The 22,488-nt window shown below is 49.7% G+C and overlaps 1 protein-coding gene across 2 annotated transcripts; it reads right to left on the minus strand.

The window, feature by feature from the left end:
• Positions 1–4: 4 nt before the first annotated feature.
• On the minus strand, positions 5–20,714 carry COPG1 (COPI coat complex subunit gamma 1). Of its 2 annotated transcripts, none has more exons than XM_054838225.1 (24): positions 20,569–20,714; positions 16,696–16,748; positions 15,821–15,901; positions 15,647–15,718; positions 14,733–14,812; positions 13,761–13,836; positions 13,526–13,618; positions 13,103–13,189; positions 12,797–12,954; positions 12,042–12,175; positions 11,544–11,611; positions 10,610–10,798; positions 10,048–10,143; positions 8,414–8,657; positions 7,974–8,049; positions 7,523–7,626; positions 7,291–7,416; positions 6,807–6,875; positions 6,290–6,432; positions 4,809–4,980; positions 3,701–3,798; positions 2,090–2,228; positions 1,010–1,108; positions 5–450 (listed from the first exon to the last, which is right to left on the minus strand). In XM_054838225.1, the coding sequence occupies exons 1-24, from the start codon at positions 20,594–20,596 to the stop codon at positions 320–322; spliced, it is 2,616 nt and encodes an 871-aa protein (XP_054694200.1). In that variant the 5' UTR covers positions 20,597–20,714; the 3' UTR covers positions 5–319. The 2 variants fall into 2 exon arrangements, with proteins under 2 accessions (XP_054694200.1, XP_054694199.1); XM_054838224.1 differs by lacking the exon at positions 20,569–20,714 and adding an exon at positions 19,441–19,592.
• Positions 20,715–22,488: the final 1,774 nt, after the last annotated feature.

Consider the following 22,488-nt stretch of genomic DNA (forward strand, 5'->3'; position numbering starts at 1 on the left):
GAAGAGCTACGAGACGGTTTTATTTGAACGACATAAAAAGGACAGGGAGCGGCTGTCACGGTCTGGTGTCGCCTCTCCTCCACCCGCTGCCACCGCGACAGAAAGCGGGCAGTGGCTATGACACCCTCCACTGCAGGGACAAAGCATTTCATAAAATCAGACCTTAAAAACATCGTTATTTTATAGATGGAGCCCCAAATACAGCTGCACTGCAGAGAACACAAAAGCTGCTGTAGTGAATGTGATCCCTATTCTGCTGCCAGAGAAAGAAGCATTGCCCACAGGGGCTCAGTGTCAGGACAGCCCTGGAAAAGGCGGTTTATCCGACAGAGGCCATGATGACATCCACGGGGAGCTCCTCTCCACTGCGGGCAGTGACCTGCATCGTCACGGTGTCGGTCAGGACAAGACGAGACCGTACCAGGAGGTCGTGGCCACCCCGGAACACACCTGGAAGGCAGAGCGGGAGGAAGGAGTGAGTGCTCCCCTGCAAGCTTAAAAATGAATGCTACTGCTTGGAAAGGGCAGGTTTCCCACATGTAATCTGTCAGATCCCCAGCACTGGGCCAGGAGAGACCCTCAAGCAGCACACTTCTCTTTCATTATAATGCACTTGGGACTCTCGCTACTGTAAAACTCATGAAAGCAAAGTTTATTGTAAACTCCAGCTGAGAAGAGGTCCAGGCACTTCTCTAAGTAGTCCAGTAACATCCATTTTGCTGTGCTGTACTTTCCCCCACAGGTTCACTCCAAACCAGGATGCCACAGCAAATTCCCCCCAGCTGAGCTTGGGGCTGATCCCCACATCCCCCCACTACAGCACCCTCCCCGATCCCACCACCAGCTGCTCTACGCTTGTGGAGACAGAAACCATGGCAGGAACAAGCCTGCAAATCCTCCCAAGAGCTCAGAGGGCTCCATCAAACTCCTGCCCTGATTTTCAACAGGCAGCTCTGTGTGACCTCCCAAAGAGCTGCTCCTCAAGCAGACACCTCACCCCACACCTCACCTGCCAGGTACAGTGTGTGAGAGTTCTTGTTATCTGGCACTTTATCCGATCGTTCACAGGGCTGCATCCCCAGGAACTTCACGATATTACTAACTGCCTCTGTTAAGAAAAAATAAAGCAGGCTCTGCATCACAGGTGTCTTGACAGGAACATACAAAGAGCATCTAAAGGTGACCAGTCCTCCTTGCACATTAGGGTTCATCTTGCTTGTCCTGAGGGGCACACAGCATTGGCCAGTGTTGTGCTTTTGGAGGCCACCAGGAAGGCAAAGACAACACAGAAAAAAATCCACCGCCACACAGCCGTTCTGTTATCGGATGCAGCAAAGGTGTAACAGAAACAGGAGGGCGAATGAGTCAGACAACGGAAGTAGGAGTGTGCAGCTGGCTGCATGCTAACTGCACAGCCCTGACAGCCTGCTTGCTTCTCTGGGGACAGATGCAGAAGGAAGGAGACATCTTGCAGGAGACACAGGTCTTCAGGAGGAAGCTGAAAAGGCCTCAGGAAAAGTATTTCAAGCCTAAGGTGCTGTGCAAGGAAGCACAAAGATGGCTATGGGACAAGGACACCCTTCTAAGCCATCAAAAGAACTGAGTTTTTACATGCTTTTCAGGAACAAACGGAGTCTTTAATACATGATGAAAGAGAAGAGGGCTTACACCACAAGCCTGCCCACTAACCTTATGTCTTCTGCTCTTTGCATCTTTATTTGTTTTGAGTTTTAAGGTCAGAGCATCTCCTCCTTTCACAGAAGACAAGTGGGAGCTCATAGATGAGCCATGGTCTGTCTGCTTGGGAGGGTAGAGTGAGAGCACAAAGCAAGACGTTTGCTTGCCTCCCACAATCCAAGCTGGTCTCCACAGGGCCCAGAACACTCATTTGGTTTTTTCAAACCTGAACTAACTTATCACAGTAACTGTAGCTCCACATTTAACAGCTGTGGTGAAATTACTTGTGAAGGATTTTGCCCCATTAGCCTTTCTGTGAGCGATTTAACATGAACCTGGCTGCACCTCTGGACTTTGTCTGCTGGAAGGAGAGACATGTTAAGAGCTCTGCTGGGCTCAGGCACCCCCTTACCTTCAAGGGTTTTAATAGCAGACAAAGTAAAGGTCTCTTCCTTTTCATACTCATCGCCCACTTCATCCCAGGCTGCTCCAAAGTTTGGCTTCAGAACTCGCTGGATGTGATCAGCCACCGTTACCTCCAAGTCTTCAAGCTGATGGTAGAAGAGGTTTAAGTGAAACATGGTTGTTCCTAACCCTGCTCTCTCTAGAGTGAGATTTAGACTGGATTCCCTGAGATCAGGTGAATGCAGGACACAGCCTCCACTTCCACTCATGAATAATGTCAGAGCAAGCCCTGGTTTGCTCGAGCAAATGTGTGGTTGAGTAACTGCTTGGCCTGGGAAAGCCACTGGTCATGCCATTTCTAGGGTTTACAAGGCATGTTCCCATTCTGAGTGCAGTCCATGGCCTGACAGAGATCAAAGCCCTGAACAAGTGTCCAACACAGAGGGCAAAACAAAAACTAAGACATAACTTAAGCATTTGCTTCTCTGGAATGCACATAAGCTTCTGTTTTGCCTTTCTGGCTTATTGTTTTGAAGGCTGGTACAGTGAGACACTGCCAGATGCTTGCTATCACCTAACACTGTGCGCCAGGTTAGCTGAACTGCTGTTGTGACTACATCTGCAAGGCAGAACCAGGTTTGTCCCTCCAGAGCATGTACCAAAGAGCAGTCAGTGTCAGAGCTGGCTGGACACCAGCCTGAATCCATTTCAGCAATCGCTGCAGGAAAGAATCTCCTCCTGATGCTTGTTGAAACACATGGAAGAGTTTGTTCAAATATCACTCAAACGCCATGGTGACTGGTGAGAAGCAGAGAGAGGGGTTAACCTTGCACGTTCCACTGGGAGAATCCCTCCCCACTCCTTCTGGGAGCACGCTGTGTCCTGAGTGACTCACTGCACAGCAGTGTCTCTAATCAGATTCACAGCAGTGAGAGGCAATGCATAGAAAACAGCCTCGAGCTAACGGGGCAAGCTGAGGTTGTATCACAACATCCCTTCCTCTCTGGAGGGTAAACACCACCCTCTAAGCCAGTCATAGTTTCTGACCAAGCAAAAGCTCAGCTTCTTCCTGTGTGGTAAAACAGCCTGCCTGGAAACAGCTGAACCCAGAAGAGAGGAGCTTCTTCAGCATCAGTGCTTTCATCAGTCTCGGTGCTGGGGAGGGAAAAGCTCTGCTTTCTCCAGAGCAAGAACAAGGACAGCAATCTCCCTGTATCAGGCAGGCCACTAGGCAATTAAATGTGCCACCACGGAGAGCAACTCATGGAGAAGAAAAGATGGCCAATGGCCCTCTATCTCCACAAAACTGGGCACAGGCAGCCAAGTCTAGAGGACACACCATGGCCTCCCAAAACACAGGTATCCCGCACAGTCAGGCAACTGCCTTGAGAGTGACAGGAGGATACTCCAAACGAGTAATGACAGAGCAAGCTCTGCAAACCCACATCTTGCTTCCTGGGACAGACACCACAGAGACAGCAAGAACCCCCTCTTCACACGATGCTGCCCACATCAGTGTCCATGGTCACATCATAGCTTGCAGGGATCTGAGTACAGACCACAAAAACCCTCAAAATGACAGTGGTTTCTGTGACCAGGTGCACATCCAGCTCCTTACCACATACTCATCCTCGTAACCCTCGTCGTCCGTCTCACCCGTGTTCGGATCGCAGTCCTTGACGGTGAACTTCATCATGCAGCTGAAGGTACAGGCCACTGGAGGCGGGGGAGGCAAAGGCAAAGCTCATGTTACCAGCAGATCTGCAATCCTCTGCAGCAGAAGAGGGCTGGGTAACTTGGGGCAGCTGGGTTTTTCCCCTCACTGTCAGCAGCACAGCCTGAGCCGGTAACCTAGATAGGGCACTCCGATAGTCTCTGTCTCTCAAGGACAGGATAGTTATTTATCACTGTTTACTAGCCTTAATATTATAAAGACAGGCTCATGATAGTTGTAGAAGACCATAATCCTCAGATCAAGTGCTAATACTGATGAACCTCAAGTTGTGCTGGGAATACTAACTAAACATGTCCCACCAGCGCCTGGTGAAGAGGCAAGATCCTTATCTAGGGATCAGTTCAAGCGCCTCTGAAATGAAACTGCCTTGCACTGCAACACGGCAGCTGATTAATACCACTCGGCTGGGAGAGGAAGCAATGACTCATCCCTAAGAAGATGGGCACTGCTGGGTGAACAGCAGCAACACACACAGGTGAGCAGTCCTAGAATACAAATCAGGGAGAACAAAGCACAGGTAAGGCCTGGTTCATGTTCTGGACAACCACAAATAAGGGGACGTTCAGTTCAAAGAGACATCCCTGAAATTCTAGCGTTTTGTCTGAAATACCCCTTTGCTACTCAGAGCATCTGGGCACTCACAGCATTTTACAAGTACCAGTCTCCCCCCACATACTAACACAGAGAACAGACAGGTTAATGGACATGCCAGGGTGCACAGGAGATTGCTCAGCAGAGGGCTGAATGCTCATCTGTCAACTCTCATAGCCTGACTTGACAATGCTACAGCACAAGGGAACCAGGAGAGGAGAAGGGAGGCCCGACAGCCCCCAAACAGCAAAAAGAAGTCATGCTCAGCATCACTCAGGGCTGCACCCACACACAGGCTATAAATATCTGGCTAGGATGCAAGGTAGAATGTGTGGGGGTGAGCAATACGGTACAGTTAATTTGGGGGATGTCAGGAAAACACAGAGAGCAAACTGTTTACCTGCTGTCGGATCCTCTTCAGACAGTGCCACCAGCGTGTAGCACGTACCCGGCTGGTTGTACACCAGGGTTTTGGCAGGTACATAGCCAATGACCTCATACCCCTCTGTTGGCTCCATCTGCACCGTGACATTCTCCAGGATCTGATCGTTCAGGGTGTTTGTGCAGTCAAACTAAACAGAGAAGCGGAAAGAAGCAACAGCTTGAAGCTGCTTGCTATAGATCTAATAGCAGATTCACTTTAGGCAGAGTGGGAGCATGGTGAACCCCTAGGTCCTTGTGTTTCAACAGTGCATCTTGCTATCAGCTGGCTAGTTATAGGCTTCATGTGTTCCAGTTTAGTCACAGAGCAACCATGACTAAAAAGTACTCATTTAAATGCTTTAGGGGAGAAACTAAAACCCTGTAGGGGACTCCAGTGCTCCATCAAACTTTCCCCCCCCACACTTAAAATGAACCAGCACACAGTTATGCAATGCCTGCCCTCTGCAACCCAGGCAGGAGCACAAATTCTGTGAGGGCAGGGATGTGTCAACTTCTTCCATACTAACTGGTGAACTGAAACAGGCACCTTTTCCTCTAGATGTACTTCATCCTTCCTCCCAGGATGGTAATTCCCAGGTTAACTCTTTGCTGTATGGAAATGTGAGTACTGTGTTGCCTACACCTTCTCACTTGATGCTACAGGGACACAGTACCCCACAGCAGATGGAAAGATGATCCTTTGCACGGCTCAAACTAGGGATAGTTTGAGCAAGTTTCAGCAAGTCTAAAATTGCTGATTAGACTTCATTCCTGCTGCAATGACAAGTCACTTAACAATTGCATCCAGTGGATGGACAACAGAAACAAAGATCAGCCCCTGTGAGGGCTGTGTAAGCAGTTCTGAGCTTTCGAGGAAGGAGCTGGCTAAGGACAAAACACTGCTGCTCACAAGCTAGCATAGGACTTGCTGTGCCTTCAACTCCCTGAGGCCCAGGCAAAGATGCTGGCACATTGAACCTAACATTGCACATGTAGCAGCAGGGCAGTACAGCCAAAGCCAAGATGTACAGAAACAAGCACTTGTACTACACAGGCTAAAAAAAAGTGTAGGGGACGAAGAGCTCTCCCCCATCAAGTCCCTTTCTTGGGTTCCCTTTTCAGCAGATAAAGCTTCATTCTTTTATGCCCAAACCATGTGCGTGGGGACCCTGAGGAAAGAACCAGCTGCCCTTGCCAACAGCTCAGTGAGAGCAGCCCCACCTAGTGCTTGTCTGATTTATTTTGACTGTACGTGTAAGCATTGTTCAGCCACACACATGCTCCCCAATTAATTTTTTCTGGGGCTCTGCTGCCCTGGATGAGAAACTAAGGTTTCCTCATTGCAGTGATGTGCTTTGAACACAGATATCTCTGAGCTATTTCTTCCCAGTGGAGCTTTTAACTGGTAGGAGCTCATTTTCCAATCCTCTTTCAGCACCACATGCCATAGCTACCCACCTGGAACACCATGTGGCTGACAAACGTGTGCTTCGTGCAACGAACCACATACTCCGTTTCCAGCTCTGTCAAGGCAACAGGCTCTGGCGAAGACTTGAAGAGTGGGCCCAGTCCCCGAAACTCTGGGATTGCCCCCAGTTGCTCTGAAACAGAGGACACAGAAACCATTGCCTTCGCCTTCCCAACCTACAGGAAGGTGTTAACAGTTTCAAAGCCCTCATTTAAGCTGCCAGAAGCTGCAGCAGCAATGAACCATCCATCAAACATCCATAAACGTTCACTAGGGACTTTTAAAATTAAAGGCAGAGTCATCCTTTGCCCACATCTCTTGCATGCTAGAAAGAACAAGACTGCAGGCACCCCCGCTCCCCAGGAGTGAACAGCAGACTTAAAGTTGGGAGCCTGTGTCACTCTCTGAAAGGAGATGGGAGAAAGCCAGAGGGACTAGGCAGGCTCAGCAAGAGGTGGCTATTTTGTTCTCACACACAGGCGTAGGAGAGGCCTTGCATCAGTTTACCTTGGAATATTTCTTGCCGTGTTGCTGCCACTTTCTCTGGCTGTTTGACTACAGCAACAGGGGCATTTTCTGCAGAAGAAGAAAAAGAAACAAAATATTTGAATGTGAAGAGTAAGAAGTAACTATATCAGAAAATAGATTGTCTGGAGAGGGATTTGATTAAGGAAAGAAAGGGAGCTCATTTCGCATCTTACTACGGACTACACACCTGTTATTTAGCTTCCTAAACACCTTTGGAAATGCAGCAGCTCCAATGAGTATCACCAACTACTATTACTATTAGCAGTTGGACTAAACTGAAACTCTAACATGGGAGCAACCAGATTGTTGGCCTTAGTCTTTACAGAAGATGTAATCACACAAAATTCAAACAGGATGGAGCTTAGCACTTCCCAGCACACCCAATGCAGTCTGTTGTCCGAGGGCTGGAGCTGCTGGGGAATTTTTAGCCATCTGGACCAGCATTCAGGGGACTGTTCCTCACCTGCTCTTTGCTCCACAATAGGAGCTGTTGCCAAAGGAACAGATTTCAAGTCAAAGGGTTTCTCGGAGGGCTCCAGGGTGTACTGATGCAGAGCCCTCTCCAGGCCAGGGATGGACACGGTCAAACCTAGGGACAGAAGGAACAGGTCACTGAAGCCACAAATAATGCCAGCTTTGTCACTTGTTAAACCAGGAAGGAGGTGCAGACTTGTTTTGAGGACTTCCTGCATTACCATTCAGGATGTAGCCAGCATTGAGGGCTTTCTGCTTCTGCTCCAGAACATTCAGGTAGAAGGTGGCTCTGTCTCTCACTTCATTGTCATCATCCATCACACACCTGAGAAGAAAGTGGAAAACTTTCCTCAAGGCAAGGCAGCAGAGTCCATGCAAACAAATCCAGGTGACTAAGCCACCTTCCAGGACCAGAGAGAACACACCATAGAAGACAACCGGCAATCTACCAGTAATTGTATTAGACAAGCAATCATCCACCACATTTGGCTTCTCACATCTACTCCGGAGAGCTGAATGCAGTGGTGATCCCATCACAGGATCCCAGGTACCCACTGCACCTTCTGAGATCTACAGCTAGAAGAGACTAGACATGTATTGGGGTGCTAACAAGCTCTCAAGTGAACAGGGGCTTTCACCCAGGATGTTGAGGAACTCTGAGGTACAACTCACCTTTTCAGTAACACCAAGATACTAGGTAACATCTCTTCATTCTGAGCTCCAAACTTGGCAAGGGCACTTACAGCACCTGTAACACAAATCATGAAAACAGAATTAGAAAGCAAAGCAATCACCTGAAGTTTCCTCCACTTCCTGGCCCTGTTCAAATGCCGTGTCACAGACAGTAGCACTAGTATGAAGCATTACTGTGACTAGAAAGATGCAGATGTATTACAATGAAGTGCCTGCAAACCTCCTCTGTCTAGTTTCAGCGTCACTGCAGCTCCCTCCCCATTTCTCAGCTGCTCGCCACCTCTTCCATCAATACTACTGCAGGATCTTTGCTGTGTAAAGAGATCTGCTCAGGACTAGAGCAAATCACAATCCTCAAAAGCATAGGTGTTCATGCAGATCTGTCACAGAGCAGACAGCTTTCCAGGTCTGTCTCTTACCTGCCCGGACTTCTTCATGCTCCAGGACAACCCTGTTGTAGATGAAGCGAATGTATTTGGAGGGGTTATTGGTTTTGGGCCCTTCCTGCCCCAAGAGGTGGAGGATACGAGTGGCCAGCACAGTGAACTCGCAGTCCTCAATGAATTCGCAGAGGTGAGACAGGCCTGTCTCTTTGCTCTCCGAGTTCTCCTCAATGATGCTGATGATGCAGTCCACAATGGCTCGCTTGTATTCAAAGCCGCCCTAGGGAGCAAATGGAACTGCTCAGCTGGAAATCTCAAAGTATTTTAGAGACTCTGAACTAGCCAGACTGGAAAAAAAAAAAAAAATTCCTTCGAAAAGGTCACTCACACCCAGTGCTTTTAATCTGTGCTTGAAAGGAGGAGGACAGTAATGCTGCCCTCATTTTTGACCCTCTTTACACCCAGAGGACCAGCTAATATTCAAGCTCGCTTGCCAGCTCCCTTCAGAATGGCTGCAGTGAAGAAAAAACCCAAGTCCTAAAGAGAGTAAAAGAATCCATCAGCCTGAAGGGTTTACATTTCCTTCAAAATCCTCTGCTGCTAGAATTAGTGCATAAAAACAGCCATATGGGAGGAGAAAAAACCCAACCCTCTCCCCTTTAGCACCAGACATCTGAGGATGAATCACAAGAGAAATATATTAAGGATCATATCTGCCACAGCAGGACCCAGCAAATAGCCCCATTAGCGTGGGAAGGCAGGCAATCAATACCTCCCCAGGCACACCCCATAACCTGACACGCCGTTAATGCCTGGTTATCTTCAGACATGATTTAGTAGTGTCCTCAACACACACTAAGGGATTAAACTGCACACCATCCTCCACCAATTACATGCACAGTGCTGGGCATTTGGGGGATCTTTCTGGAGGTACTTTGGATTAAAAAAAGCTGTAAAACTGTACGGTTTGAACTACAAAACCAGATTCAAAATGATACCATCCACCCACAGAAAATCTGGGAAAGGAGAGTGGTCCATTTTTTCACAGGAGCAAAATGAGAGGCTCTGGTTTGTTCCTAAATGAGAGGCTGTAGTTGGCAGAAAGCGATGTCAGAGCAAGTAGTGGTGCCAGCTGCGTTGCAGGCATGTTAACTCATTTAGAAATGGCCTCAGCAAACCTCTGTAGAGCTGTCTTTCTGCAATTCTATGTCTGACTGAATGCAGAGAATGGTTATAGGTATTCCTGATCCCTTCACTGCCACAGCACAGAGAACAGAAGAAAAGCCGGTTTGTGTCATCAATAAATAGGTTGTTACTGAATCTTTGTGTACAAAACTTCTTGGAATTTGCTGTCAAAGTATAAAAGAAAGCCAATTCAAATGTGAAACACACATGGACTGCCAACAGATCTGCTGTTGCCTGCATTTGCTTTGAGAGTTAATAAACCCCCAGAAAAATCAAAGAATGAAAACCACATTCAAAATATGCCTGGCAGTATAACTATTGTGCAGAGCTGACCATTTCTGCCAGTTAAACTGGCGGCCTTTTAGAGAGAAGCTTTTATTGCACAGCATTATCAGTAAAAGCTTGACTCTCACAGGGGCCACCGTGCAGTCCTGCAGTTCATGCATACAAACAAGGAGCACAAAGTAGTTGTCCTGCAAACTTACCTCTTCCCGAAGCATAGTGAAGAGAAAGTTCATGAGGACAGCGTGTTTGCGAGGGTACTTCTGACACAGCGCATTGATGGCCTGCACCACGACAACCTGGAAGAAAAGGGGGGCAAGTAAAAAAAGCATTCTATCCCACCAAGCAGGAAAAAATAGTTGAATTGTGTCAATTTTGTGCGGGTCCCTAGTCCGAAAACTATGGTTTTGATTTTTCTTATCCAACAAATGTAGTTCCAGGAGGTACAACCCTAGTAATTGGAAGAGATTGATCTTTGTGCACTGGCCAGCACCTAGCAAAAGCCCACACTCGCTGGAAAGAAGAAAAAGAGTTTTAATTCTCAAAGGGCTTCTCCCCAGAAGAGAGGATGTGACTGCAGCTGTAGATGCTGTATGACTGAGGCATGGTTTAGGCTGATAGCCTCATATTCTTTTTTTTCTCCTACAAATATGTTGCAGCCCAGCTGCTGGAAACTGCAGGTTTCAGAGTGCACACACAAACATGGACAAAGACCAAGGGGTTTCTTCAGGAACCTGCATGTCCCTCCTCCTCCCACTTCCTTACTTTGAACTCATCTGAGATTTCTGACATGAAAGAGGAGATCTGCTTCATGAGCCGGTCAATGCTGCTCTCACTGCCGGTTTTCAGCAGTGTGGTGATGGCCAGGGTGGCTATGCTGCGGTTAGAATCTGTCACAAGGTTCTCCAGGTCTAGATTACAGGCAGTGACAGCAGACGGGTGCTTCATGGCCACCTAGAGCACAGATAGGAGAGTGGATATCACTGAATATACACAAAAGGCCCAGCTGGCAAAAAACCCCTAAGTCTCTATAAGCTCTTGCTCCTTCCTATAAAAATAAATGCTGCAGACTGTACACAAGGGTCATCTTAGAGAAACAACTCATCTGAAGTTAAAGTGACAAGTTCTTCCTTCCTGCAGAATTCCATCTCTTGCTGGAAGAGAAGCAGTAATAATAAACAATATTTTACTATTTTTAACTCTCTCATTCTCCTCTATACATTAAGGTTCAGATTCTGCAAAGAAAGCTATGAACTCCCACCAAAAAGTCATCAAGCATAGCTGTGCAGAACAACTGTGTGAGTGGAAGTACAGCAGTTACCAGACACTGCCATTCTGTCTTTTTCTTTTTAGAGTTGACAAGGTCAAGGGAAAAGCTGGAGCAGACTGCCACAGAGCAGGCAAGAAGCAGCATCAAGGTTTGATCCCTATTTTACAAGGAGCTGCTCCTCCACAGGAAGCTCAGAAGGGAAAGCAGTAACATGTAAGATCTGTGAACATGATTGCTTTTTTTTTTCCCTTCTGTAAAGTGTTCTTTGAGGTTTTATTCCACTCAGAAGGCAATGAAATGTAAGACTGTAGCCCAGCGTAGAGGTTATTAATACAAAATTATCACATACTCTTGCTCCCTTTCTCTTCTGAAGTCTGCACCTCCCTGCACATGAGAAACTATTACAGCTTCCAAGAGACCAGCTCCTACCTTGTTGAGGGTGCGGACGGCTGCATACCTCAGTGCTGCTTTTGGGGAGCTGCAGAACAGCTGCAAAACTGCAAGGTGGGAAAACCAACAAAGGCAGATGCTTAGGCAATCTATTACTGAGAAGAGTTTCATACCTAAAGCAAGAGCTGCAATGAAGAGATGGCTGCAAGCACGAGATAACTAGAAGCATGCTTAAGAAGCAACTGTGAGTTTACCAGCTTCCTTCCTCCCTCCCTGTTGTCCCCTTTGCCACACAACCCTGCTGACTACTAGCTCTTACCCAGAAAAAAAGACCCCACCAGTAACCCACACTCAAACATAACAGGTAAATACCTTTACAGCAGCAAAGCTATTCACACACACCACAGACTCTCAGCAGCAGCATGAAGCAACAAAGGGTACAGAGGCATTACAAGCCTGAAACTACACGAAGTCCTTGTTTCTTGGGGTAATCAGCAGGTGTCACCACTGCAGGCCCAGAGTCCCCTCGCCATTTACCCGAGACAGCCGGAGCCAGCTCTTTGGCGGTGCAGTTGGGCAGGTTAACGATGGCAGAAGCAGCTTCATAGACCACCATCTCATGCTTGTTTCTTAGGCAGCTCTCGATGAAATCAAACAGGGGGCTATCACGGCTAAGGGACAAAAAACACAAGAATGGATTAAAACAAAAGTGCTAACAGAAATGCAGAATCTGGCAGCAGAAACAAGCAGATCCTGTAGCCTGTAGAAATGTAGAAGTGGCCATAAATCCACTGTCCCCAGATTTTGCACTGGTCATTATATCGTACTTCCAGCATGCTTGGGCTGGAAGTCAGGTTGCCTTCTGAGAAGACACTGTCTGCCTTACAGGCCAAAGGGAATCTCCCTCAGTGTTCACGCACCGAGAGAAGACTGTACACACCACAAGTCTTATCCACACTGCATGCATGGTAGCCCAAAATCATTACAGAAGACAGAGAAAATGAAGTAAAATATCTCAACAAAGAACAGCTATGCACCACAGTCCAGAGAAACAAGAAAGTATCTGATGTGCAAGCACACAAACAAGACTCACAGAAGCCATCTCATAACAACCATGAAAGCATCCTGTATTTTCTCTGCTGCCTTTTATCCAACAATAAAAGGGTAGAAGCTGCATACTGCTCTTCAAAGACAGAAATAATTGCCCTCATGAGATGGCAAGTGAGTCTGCAAGAGGAGATGGAAGCAACACCTGAATAAATTCTTCCAGCAGGGCAAAGGACCCCCCTCACCTGCCAGCCTCTTCCTCCAGCAGCTTGCTGGCTACTCGAATCATCATGCAATAGGCAAATGGTGACTTGAGGCCATGGCGCGTGAACTTGCTGAGCATCTTGTTGACTGCCAGGCGGTCATTCTTCCGCACATGGTAGAGCAAGCCCAGAGCATGATACTGTGCAGGGAAAGAGACTGTCACAAACCCATGGTGTGTTCTTTCCACTTTTATCTCCTCTGTTGCCCAGAGGTGCCTGGGTGAGCTCTAGCAGCTTCCACTCCCAGCTGCTGCTTGCTGTTCCCTGTGTTGGTGTCAGGTTTCCTACCTGTACCATGATATTGTCACTGGAAGCTGCCTCCTGAGCCTCGTTCACCCAGCGTTTTACCACATCGTAACTGGTCTTCAGCAGGTGCTGGGGGGAGACAAAGCCACAGACAACCCGTGAGAGAAGGACGGGGGAAGTTTGTGGAATCACAGCTCATATTAAGAAGCAACAAGCCTTCCCCATGAGGGTGCTGGCAGCAGCAACTTATAGGAGAGCAAGGGATCAGCATCTGGAGACATGGCCATGATGGCTGCAGCCTCAAGAGGTCGATGATCTCCCACAAAGTCAGCATCAGTCCCTCAGTTCACAAAGAGGGGAGTAGCAACAATGGAACCCTGTAATTCCCAAGATGTCCAGTCCCACCACAGATGACTGCTTCCCAGCTTGACTATCCCTCAGGCCCACCCTGCAGGAACTACGTACCAAGGAGGACACCAGAGCAGAGCTGGATACACTTGGCACTTTGTCAACAATCGCCTGCTTCATGTAGCGCTCAATGGCCTGCAACATGGTACTCTGCAGGGAGAAGGAAACAGCTGATATGGAAAAGCCATTAGGAGCATGAAAGGGGAGATGCAAAGGCATGAAAAGCAGAGTGGAAGGTGGGATGGGAAAGGTGAAGGGCCTAGGACTGCCCCAAGGGAAAAGCCGTACTTACATCAGTGATTTGACAGAGCGCTCTCACTGCAGGGCCTCGGTAATTGTCATCCTTCCCAGTCATGTCTTTGGTTAAGCTGGTTAAAAACAGGAAGCTCTCAGTACTGCACTCCTGAGCGAGCAGCTCTCACGTGCACACACAGAGCACGCAGAGCAGCAAGCGGCCAGCATCATAGCTGAATGCCAAGCAGCAACTGCAGGTCTCAGGCAAGTCCCACCGGGGTGGGAAGGCAGGAGGAGATGATCTTGGAACTCGGGTTCCAAGCCATCAGCAGGCTGTACGGGCTCCTGATCACCAAGTGAGGCTGGAGCACACATACATATCCCTGAGGCATTTGCCTTCCTTACTTAACGCTCATTCCTGACCTTTCCCCAGGGTCCTGGTCAGTGTGAGATCATCTATGAGGGGATGGGAATTCATCACATCACAGCACTTGGGACTGGCCCACTCTGCATGGCCTCAGCCCTCAGCAGAACTTATTCCCTCAGGCTCCTGTCTCCTCATACCACACCGGCCTTTCAGTGGGATGATCAGCAATTCAGGAATTACTCACAGAGGGAATTTTGTTCCCTGGTGAAGTCGCATCCTGTGCTGCTACGGGAGCCATAAATCCTTGTCTACCTGCTGAAAGCCTTGGGATTTATGCCAGAAATCTTCAAAAAGCTTCAAGGCATTCAGACAGGAAAGCAGGAGTTAATGAAACAGCCTTTTGCAGAAGGGGAAAAAAAAAGCACAGTGCTACCATATCATGTAACCAAAAAGACAACCCAAACAACCATGGGCACAGGATATGGGGACACAGCACATTTCACATACAGCACTAGGAGTTCAGTGTCTGTATTTTAATGGCCTCTTTTAAAAGAAAAAATTCTCCTCACCAAGGGCATTCTCTGTCCTCATCCTGCTACAGTTATCTCCAAGAGGATGGATGGGACACATGAATATAACAGTAAGAAAAGTGAAGTGACTGACCTGCTAGTAACAATGATTACATCTTCTGCAATAGAAGACATCTCTTTGATAGTCAGGTAACACATCCTGCGAAGAGTTGGCTGACAAGGAAAGAGGGAAGACAGACATCAGTTGAGAGGATACCGGATAGGAAGGGATCTCAGTCTTCCCTGCTTCCATGATTTTATTGTGAAGATCAAGAACCTGATACCTTCAGAGAACCCCAGTGCCTGAGTGTAAGAGATGTACAAACCCCATACTGATTAACAAAACACCTCTTCCTCTTCTAAATCCCTCAATCTTAGAGTGAAGCCACAGAGAGACCAGATTTAGCTGGATCTACAGTTTCATCTTTCACTTGTCATTCACATGAACAAGGAGGAAAGCTTGAAATCATTAGCTAAAGGCACCTTGTTGCCTCAAAAGCAAGAAAGCAAGCAATTTATATTCCTGGGTCTGGGGATTTCTACACGGGTCTCATGATTTTAATGCCTTGTGGTTTGGGGAACAACTAGTGACAGTACTACTGCTGTGGGTAGGTACAAATTCCTGGCCTTCTCCAGGACACACAGTCATTGACTCTCAGCAGGAAGCAGGATCTTTTAATGCCGGGCACAAGGTGTAGTGTATTCTAGCTGATGATATGCTTGATCTGTGCCTAGCACCATCTCAAGAGTTTAACAGCAATTCAGAGGAAGGAATCTCCATCTCAAGAACAGAGAATGTTTCAGCTAAGCTGCTACAAGGTCTCGGAAGGGCTAGAAAGCTGATCTCTGTTTCTAAACTTTCATCCTCCTCTTCCCACTCAGATCAGGTAGCTCCAGGCAAGATGGAAAAGCTGATTGTATAAAAACGCACATCTCAAGGCTGAAAAAGACACTGTTGACAACTTGTCCCACCAGATAAATACAACAGAAAACAACAAGCAGACTTACATCATTGGACTGAAACAGCTTGGTCATCGCAAAGAAGGATTCAGTAGCTTCCATGACACCAAGGTGCTCCCCCTAGAAGATGTTTGGAAAGAAAGAAGGAAATCCCATTTATCACAACCAGCTTTGGGCCTGCTGCAGGTGCCTCTGTATAGGTGTAAATTTTGTCTCCCTTACCTGGTTTATGAGATACAGGATCTTGGTGAGGATATGAGCACATTTTCGTGGGTTTATGGGAGTCTCATTAAACACTCGTGCCTGGAAACAAAGCACAGACAAGGATGCTGACACCAACACCCCCTCACAAACACCATCCTGTCTGGTCTTGGCCACTGATACAAACAATACATTTTGCACGTGTTGGCACGATTCTTAATGACTTTGGATCAGATTTCCCCTCAATTCCTGTTAAACATGGAACCCTTTTAAACAGCAGGTCTCATCCAGGGATCACAAATCCAAGTGCAATTAAGGTTTAAAGGCCAAATCCTCATCACACTTTCACCCACACAAGTCTGGATTGTGTGCTAGCTAAAACACTGCTCTTCTGACAGATGTACGCTAGCTCTGCGAGGCTAACGAGAACCAACACCATTCAAAACATTGCAAGCGAACAGATAACACTGAAACAACAGGGTCTGGGGATGGAGCAGCTTACCTGCTGTTGAACAGAAAGGCATTTTTTCAGAGCAAATTCATAGACTATTCAATAAACACTCACACCATACTCATTAACTTTGTCATCTACAAGACATTCGGGGTGCTCAAGGCCAATTTCCTAACCTTCCTGTTTTAGAGTGAGCTTTCCCAGATAATTTTATGAATTTTATTACTATTTATAGTTCACAGTCTTTCATTCGTTACAGAGACCATTTCAACCTTCTCCCTTCCTCCTTCCAATAATAAAATAAGAACTAACAGGAGTGTTGCCCATTTCTTTCAGAACCAGCAGGACTGTAACAAACGTCCACTTCCCTGCTGAAGTTCTCCAGTGACCTACTCAAGAGAGGGCGATACTCTATCCAGAAAGGGGTACACAAAGTAGTATTTACCTCTTGCAAGACTGCACTCTTCTCCAGGTGCTGGAATGGGTTGGAACCCCCACCTGCAAAATAAAGAGAGTAAAAGTCTTTCCAGGGACAGTGCTATGTGAAAGCAACTTTCTAACCACGCCCAGACTTTAAAAACAGACTAAGCATTTTGGGGTAACTTTTTCACAAACAGAGCTCCCTCTTTTAAACGATATTAATTGGATGTCTTCACGGCAGTTAGGGAAGGCAGAGCAGACAGGATATTCTTCAATTTGTTAGTCCCTCCAGAAGTAACTAGCCACAAGCCTAGATGGACTGATTAGCAGTAAAGTAACTGTGCTCCACTGTTATCCCCACAGACCTATTTCCAGCCCCTGGCCTGGGAGCTTGCTGACAGTGAGAGCATCAGTAAGACAGGGCTAGAAACAAAAGCTCAGACAGAAAGAGGCATCACTTGCCAGACTGGTGAGTCAGGAGTGCTTTATCTCTCCCTTATAAACCAATCAGAAATCCACCAGTAAAGTATTTTTGGCTCTATCACTAATTAAGAGAACAAGACAGCAGACTAGAGAGTCTGGACACAGAGTAACTTTCATTGTTCCACTTAATAGAATAAATCATATTAAATAATTAAAACCCTCACCAATTAAGAATGAAATAATCAGAGGGAAAAGCACTATCATCCTGCACGGTCTCTACTAGCTTGCCTAAGCATTTGTGAGCTGCAACTTTTCAAACGCTGCCAGTTATTGATAAGCAGGTTTTAATTAGTACCTATGTTCAGCCTGGCCCCAGGACAAAACACAGCCATTTCCAGTGCTGGTCTAATGTTTAATAAGCTTGATCTGCTAGAAAGCACAGTTCCTGGGCCCGAAGCATCCTATTCTGGCACCAGGAGCCTTTGCAAGAGTACATCTTAAACTTAAACACATTTGCACCCTGGCTCCTTCCCAGTTCATAAACTGCCCTCCTCTGGCTCAGGAGAAGTTTGCAAAGGCAGTAGGTGGCCAAACAAAGCACAGAACATTTATGTGGGGTTGGGGAGAGAAGAAAACATGGGCAAAGAACAAAAACAATATCTCTAGAACAACTATGAACTAGTTTTAGTACGAGCATGTGAATGTGTTCCAAAAAACCTTCCTAGCAGCACAGTATTCCCCATGGCCCTGCATGTCTACGATCCCTAAATCAGCCATCAGCAACAGAACATCGCCTCTTCATCTTTCATAAGCACTAAAGATCTTGAAATATATTGCACATGAGGTCTTGGTCCTCACAGCACCCTGCGTCAAAGTATTTTTCAATCAGAGAAACAGACACAAGAAAGGCAGAGGCTGTGTGTTCAGAAAGCTCCTAGTATTGGATGACTAACAACAATTTTTACTGACTGGCAGAGAAACAGTCACTGACCAAGCAAGGATCTCAGAACAATTATATGCCCAAAATAACATCTCAAAGTGCGTTTCTGAGAGCCAGTGGAAGCAGCTCATCCAAGGCTACCTAAACCATCCATGAAAAGCAAAGGAACAGAAGCCAATTAAGCAGATACACTGATCTCAACAAAAAGACTGTCTTGTTAGCCTTTACATGGAAAGAATGGGTATAAGAGGCCTGGAAATTCAGGCTTCATCTAAGACCAAGAACAACAAGCACTCAGGCTATACATTTTGGACATATACACAATCTACAGGAGAAAGGCATGTGCAGTAAGTCCTAGGAATCTTCATCTCAAATAGAAGCAATAGGATGAGAAGTAAAGGCAATAGCGAAGAAAAAATGTTGAGAAGCATACAAGCAGCAGTGCCAAAAAGGAGAGCTCTGTGAGCTCCTGCTATGAACTAAATCAGCAAGAGTCAGCATCATAATACAAGGAAGTGATGTCCTGCCAAGCTTGGCTGTAAGTAACACAATACCTTGAAGCGTGCAGCAGGTGCAAATGAAGAAGAGCCCCAAAAATGAAAGCCAAGAGCGATTCCCCTCCAACAGTTGCCTCACTAAATTCTCCACTTATCAAGATGTCACTGAAGGCTTTAGACAAGGGAAACAAGGGCAAAGCATTTAATGCACATTAAAGTAAAAAGCAAGCACAGCCACACAGAACAATCACTAAGATCTACGCTGAATCAATTTGCTTCAGGATGCAGTGATTTGTTATGCAGAACAAGCTGTGCAGAAAGCTTCCTAAGAAAATGAAAAAGATACCATGAGGCACAACCATAAAAGTAAACACTGACACGACTAGCCTTGATTCCACACCACATAAAATATCAGCCTCTTCCTCATGACTCTGGCCTAAAGTTTTGAAACGTCAAGCAATCACTTCGTGTTTCTTCGGTGCTCTCAGCCTTTCAGGCCCACTGACGCTGGCAGCGATTTTGTGGGAAGAGCAGACCATGCCTGTCAGAAAAAGTGCCAGAAACTACAAATCGGATTCTACCCTGCTTTAGCAGCTCGTTTGAGAGTTGGGCGACTGTGAACAGGGCTAATCCGCTCGACATTTAGTCTCCGGCTCCGCACCGGGTGATGCGGCAGGTAACCTCCGAGTGCTGTGCCAACGCAGCAGGCTTAGCCTCTGGCTGCAGCGGCGAGAGGAGGACGGCAGCAGACTGCTCCAGCGCTTCCACCGTGCTTCTCACCGCGCCCTTGTGCACACCGGCCAGCCCCCGCTGCAGCGCTGGTACCGAGCGTTCCCTCACAGCTCCCCCGGGGGTCTCCCCTCACAGCTCCCGCTCCCCTCACAGCCCGGGTCTCCCCGCCTTCCCTCACCCGACTCCTCGTCCTTCTTGTCGAACTTCTTCAGCATGGTGCTGCCGAGCGGCCCCCCGGTGAGGCCCTTCCCGCCCCGTAGCAGTCCCGGTGCCGGTCCAGGTCCCGGTGCCACCGCCTGCCCCTTCCTGCTCCCCGCCCCTTCCTGCCAGCCTGTCACTGCCGTCGCCGCCCGCCACATTGCGCAGGCGCAGCCCCGCCCCGCCCTGCCTGACGTGGCTCCCGGCTGCGGCCCGAGCCGCGGGCGGGGCGCGGAGGTGGGGCGCGGGGCGGTGACTGACAGGAGGAGGGGGCGGGGACCAGTTGGAAGACTGCGGTCTGATTGGCGGAGAGGCGGGGGCGGGGCTAGGAGGGGTCTGGGACCGGGAGCAGCACTGGCGGTGGGGGCTGTACTGGCACTGGGGGCACTGCGGCTGCTGGTGCCAGGGGACGCACTGGAGGAGACACAGCATGGGGACACACGCACTGGGGCTGGGAGGGGGCACCGGGATCCCTGGGGGGACACTGGGCAGGGGGACACCCTGGGAGCGGCAGGGGAAGGGCAGAGTGGGGCACCGGGGAGATCGGGGGACACCGGGGCCAGAGAGGGGCCGGAGCAAGGTGGGGCACACTGGGACTCGGGGCGGGGAGGTGGGGAGGCGGGGCAGGACATGGGAAGGGGAGATCCTGGCAGGGGCTCAGTGCCCCGGGGAACAAGGGGAGCGGCAGGGTAGAACCCCCTCCTGGGGACGGGCAGTTGTCACCTGGACTGCCTGCCCTGGAGCGTCCCCGCCGGGACACACCGTCTCTGGCATCCGGCAGCTCCTCCTGTGCCCCCGCTGCCACCAGCACCTCGTCTGTACCCTGCACTCACAAACCTCTGAGCCCAGCCCCACGGCACCCACCTGCTGCAGCGGGGTGTCTCCAGGGCCCGGCGTTGCCTGGGCATCACCCAAGCCCTGGGGCAGGCCGGGAAGGCAAAGGACCCGTTGCCCACCGGGCAACCTCACCCCAACCCACCCACCTGTTGGCAAATCCTTTTGCCGGCTACTGAACTACGTCCCTCCCACAGGGCGCAGGGTCACCCCGATTGCTTCTGCCCCCTTCCCAAAGCCAGCACCCGCTCCAAGGCAAAGGGGCCGCACTCACCCTGCAGCAGGTACTCCTCAAAGAGCATGGCTGTGTCCCCCACCAGCTCCAGCGGCCCCTCCAGCGGGCGTCCCCCAGCCTCTGCCACGCTCACACCGCCCTGTACTTTGCACGGGGCGGCCGCACTCTGCTGCACGCTGCTCTTATCTCCCAGCCTTGCTGGAGACGGCGGCTCTGGCAGCACAACGCAATGTTCCTGTTGGCCCAGAGCTGCTGCGGGTACCCTGGGCCAGGGGCCAGCCCTGCTGTCAGTGTAAGGGCTGACACCCCTCGTTTGGGGTTTAATGAGCTCTGGTGCTGGCCCTGGCCTGGGATGTGCCCCCGCTGCAGCTCTGAGGAGAGGGAACACAAAATGGAGGTGTAGAGGGGTGCAGGACCGGTATAAACTACGTCACATTCGATACCACCTTTTATTGTGCACACTCGCTGCTGCTAGCTTCGAGGCTCAGCTGAGCTGCAGGGTGGATTTTTGCGCATCACAACCACCTGGAGAGAGGCGGCACACGGGAAAACCTGCCTGGATGGATGCGGCCGCTTTGGAGACATCCCAGTGGAGGGGGAGCGGAGCAGGGCACAGAAATCCCCTCAGCGCCTGGGGCTGGGACCCGGCTGTGTTCCAGCACTGGCTCCAGGAAAGGCAAACCTGGCTGTATCTTCGCCAGTGGTACGGGGGTGAAGGTTATTAAACTGAATCCATCCACGGCTGCTGCTTGTGCCATGGGCACTGGGATGAGGGGCCGTGTTCGCAGTCCCCGGTGGGCACACCACCCCACGCTCCCTTCTGCCTGTGCCCTCTGGTAGCCCCACCACCCTCTTCGGCCCCGGTCGAGGAGCCATGCCCCAGCCAGGGAAGTTTATTTCCTGCGCCCGAGGCGGGCCATCAGCTCGGCGTTGGCAGCCGCCTTGGCCTGCAGCTCCTTCTCTCTGGCCAGGTCGAGCAGGATTTTCAGTACATGGGTGGGGACATCAAGTGACAGGGACACCTTTCTCACCTTTTTCCCAGGAGCAGGTCTCTTGGTGGCCAGGCTCATTGGCCAGGGCAATGCTTTTCTTGCTGACCCCTCTGGCGGCAGTGGGCTGGCTTTGTCCAGATGAGACCCTTCCCCAGAGCCATGGTTGTCCCTCCTCACTTTGGAGAGACCTGGCAGCATCTCGTTAGCGTCAGTGGTTTCCTGCCTTATCAGCTTGCCTCCGTCCCTGGCTCGGGGGGCTGGAGGGAGCTGCTCGTGGCTCAGCCCCTTCCAGGCTCTCGCCGGCACTCTGAGGACCACCAGGAGGGTGAGCAGCGTCCTGCAGTGCAGTGTGGCCAGGAGCACCTGTGGGGAGCACGTGGCCAGTGCTGAGCATCACCCCCCATCATGCTGCCATGGTCCTGTGGCCCCCCAAGCAGGATGTGTCCCCACTGGGGTGCCACATGCAGAGCCCCCCCACTCCCTGCACCAGCTGGCCATGCCTGGCAGTGGGGGGTCATCTTCCCTTTGGGGAGCTTTCAGTTTTCCATCCTGATTTTAACCTCTTTGCATGGGGGGGAGTTTTGGGGAGGCTGAAGGGGACATGGGAAGCAAATCAGCTGGGTGTCCCCATCCTCTCCTGCAGCCCCTGGCCAGACACTGACTGTCCCCTCCATTTCACACCCACCAGCCCTCTGCCACCCAAAGGGACGTTCCCGCCTGGGGGGGTGGCTGCCTAGGGACCTTGCCTGCTCCCCAGCCCAGACCTGCCCTTTGGCCAGGGAAGTGTTTCGTGTCTGGTGTTTTGTAGCCAGGCAGGCTGTGGGGCTTTCCTCCTCCCACGCCTTCCCCAGCGGATGCCGTCCCCCGTGGGGCTGCCGTGCTCTAGGGGGAAAAGTCACCCTGCCAGGAGGGATGCGAACCACTTGGCCTAAAATACACAGCAGGTCGGTGGCAGTGGGGTGACAAG

This window comes from Grus americana, chromosome 11 (genome assembly GCF_028858705.1).
Source record: "Grus americana isolate bGruAme1 chromosome 11, bGruAme1.mat, whole genome shotgun sequence".
Taxonomy (NCBI): Eukaryota; Metazoa; Chordata; class Aves; order Gruiformes; family Gruidae; genus Grus; species Grus americana.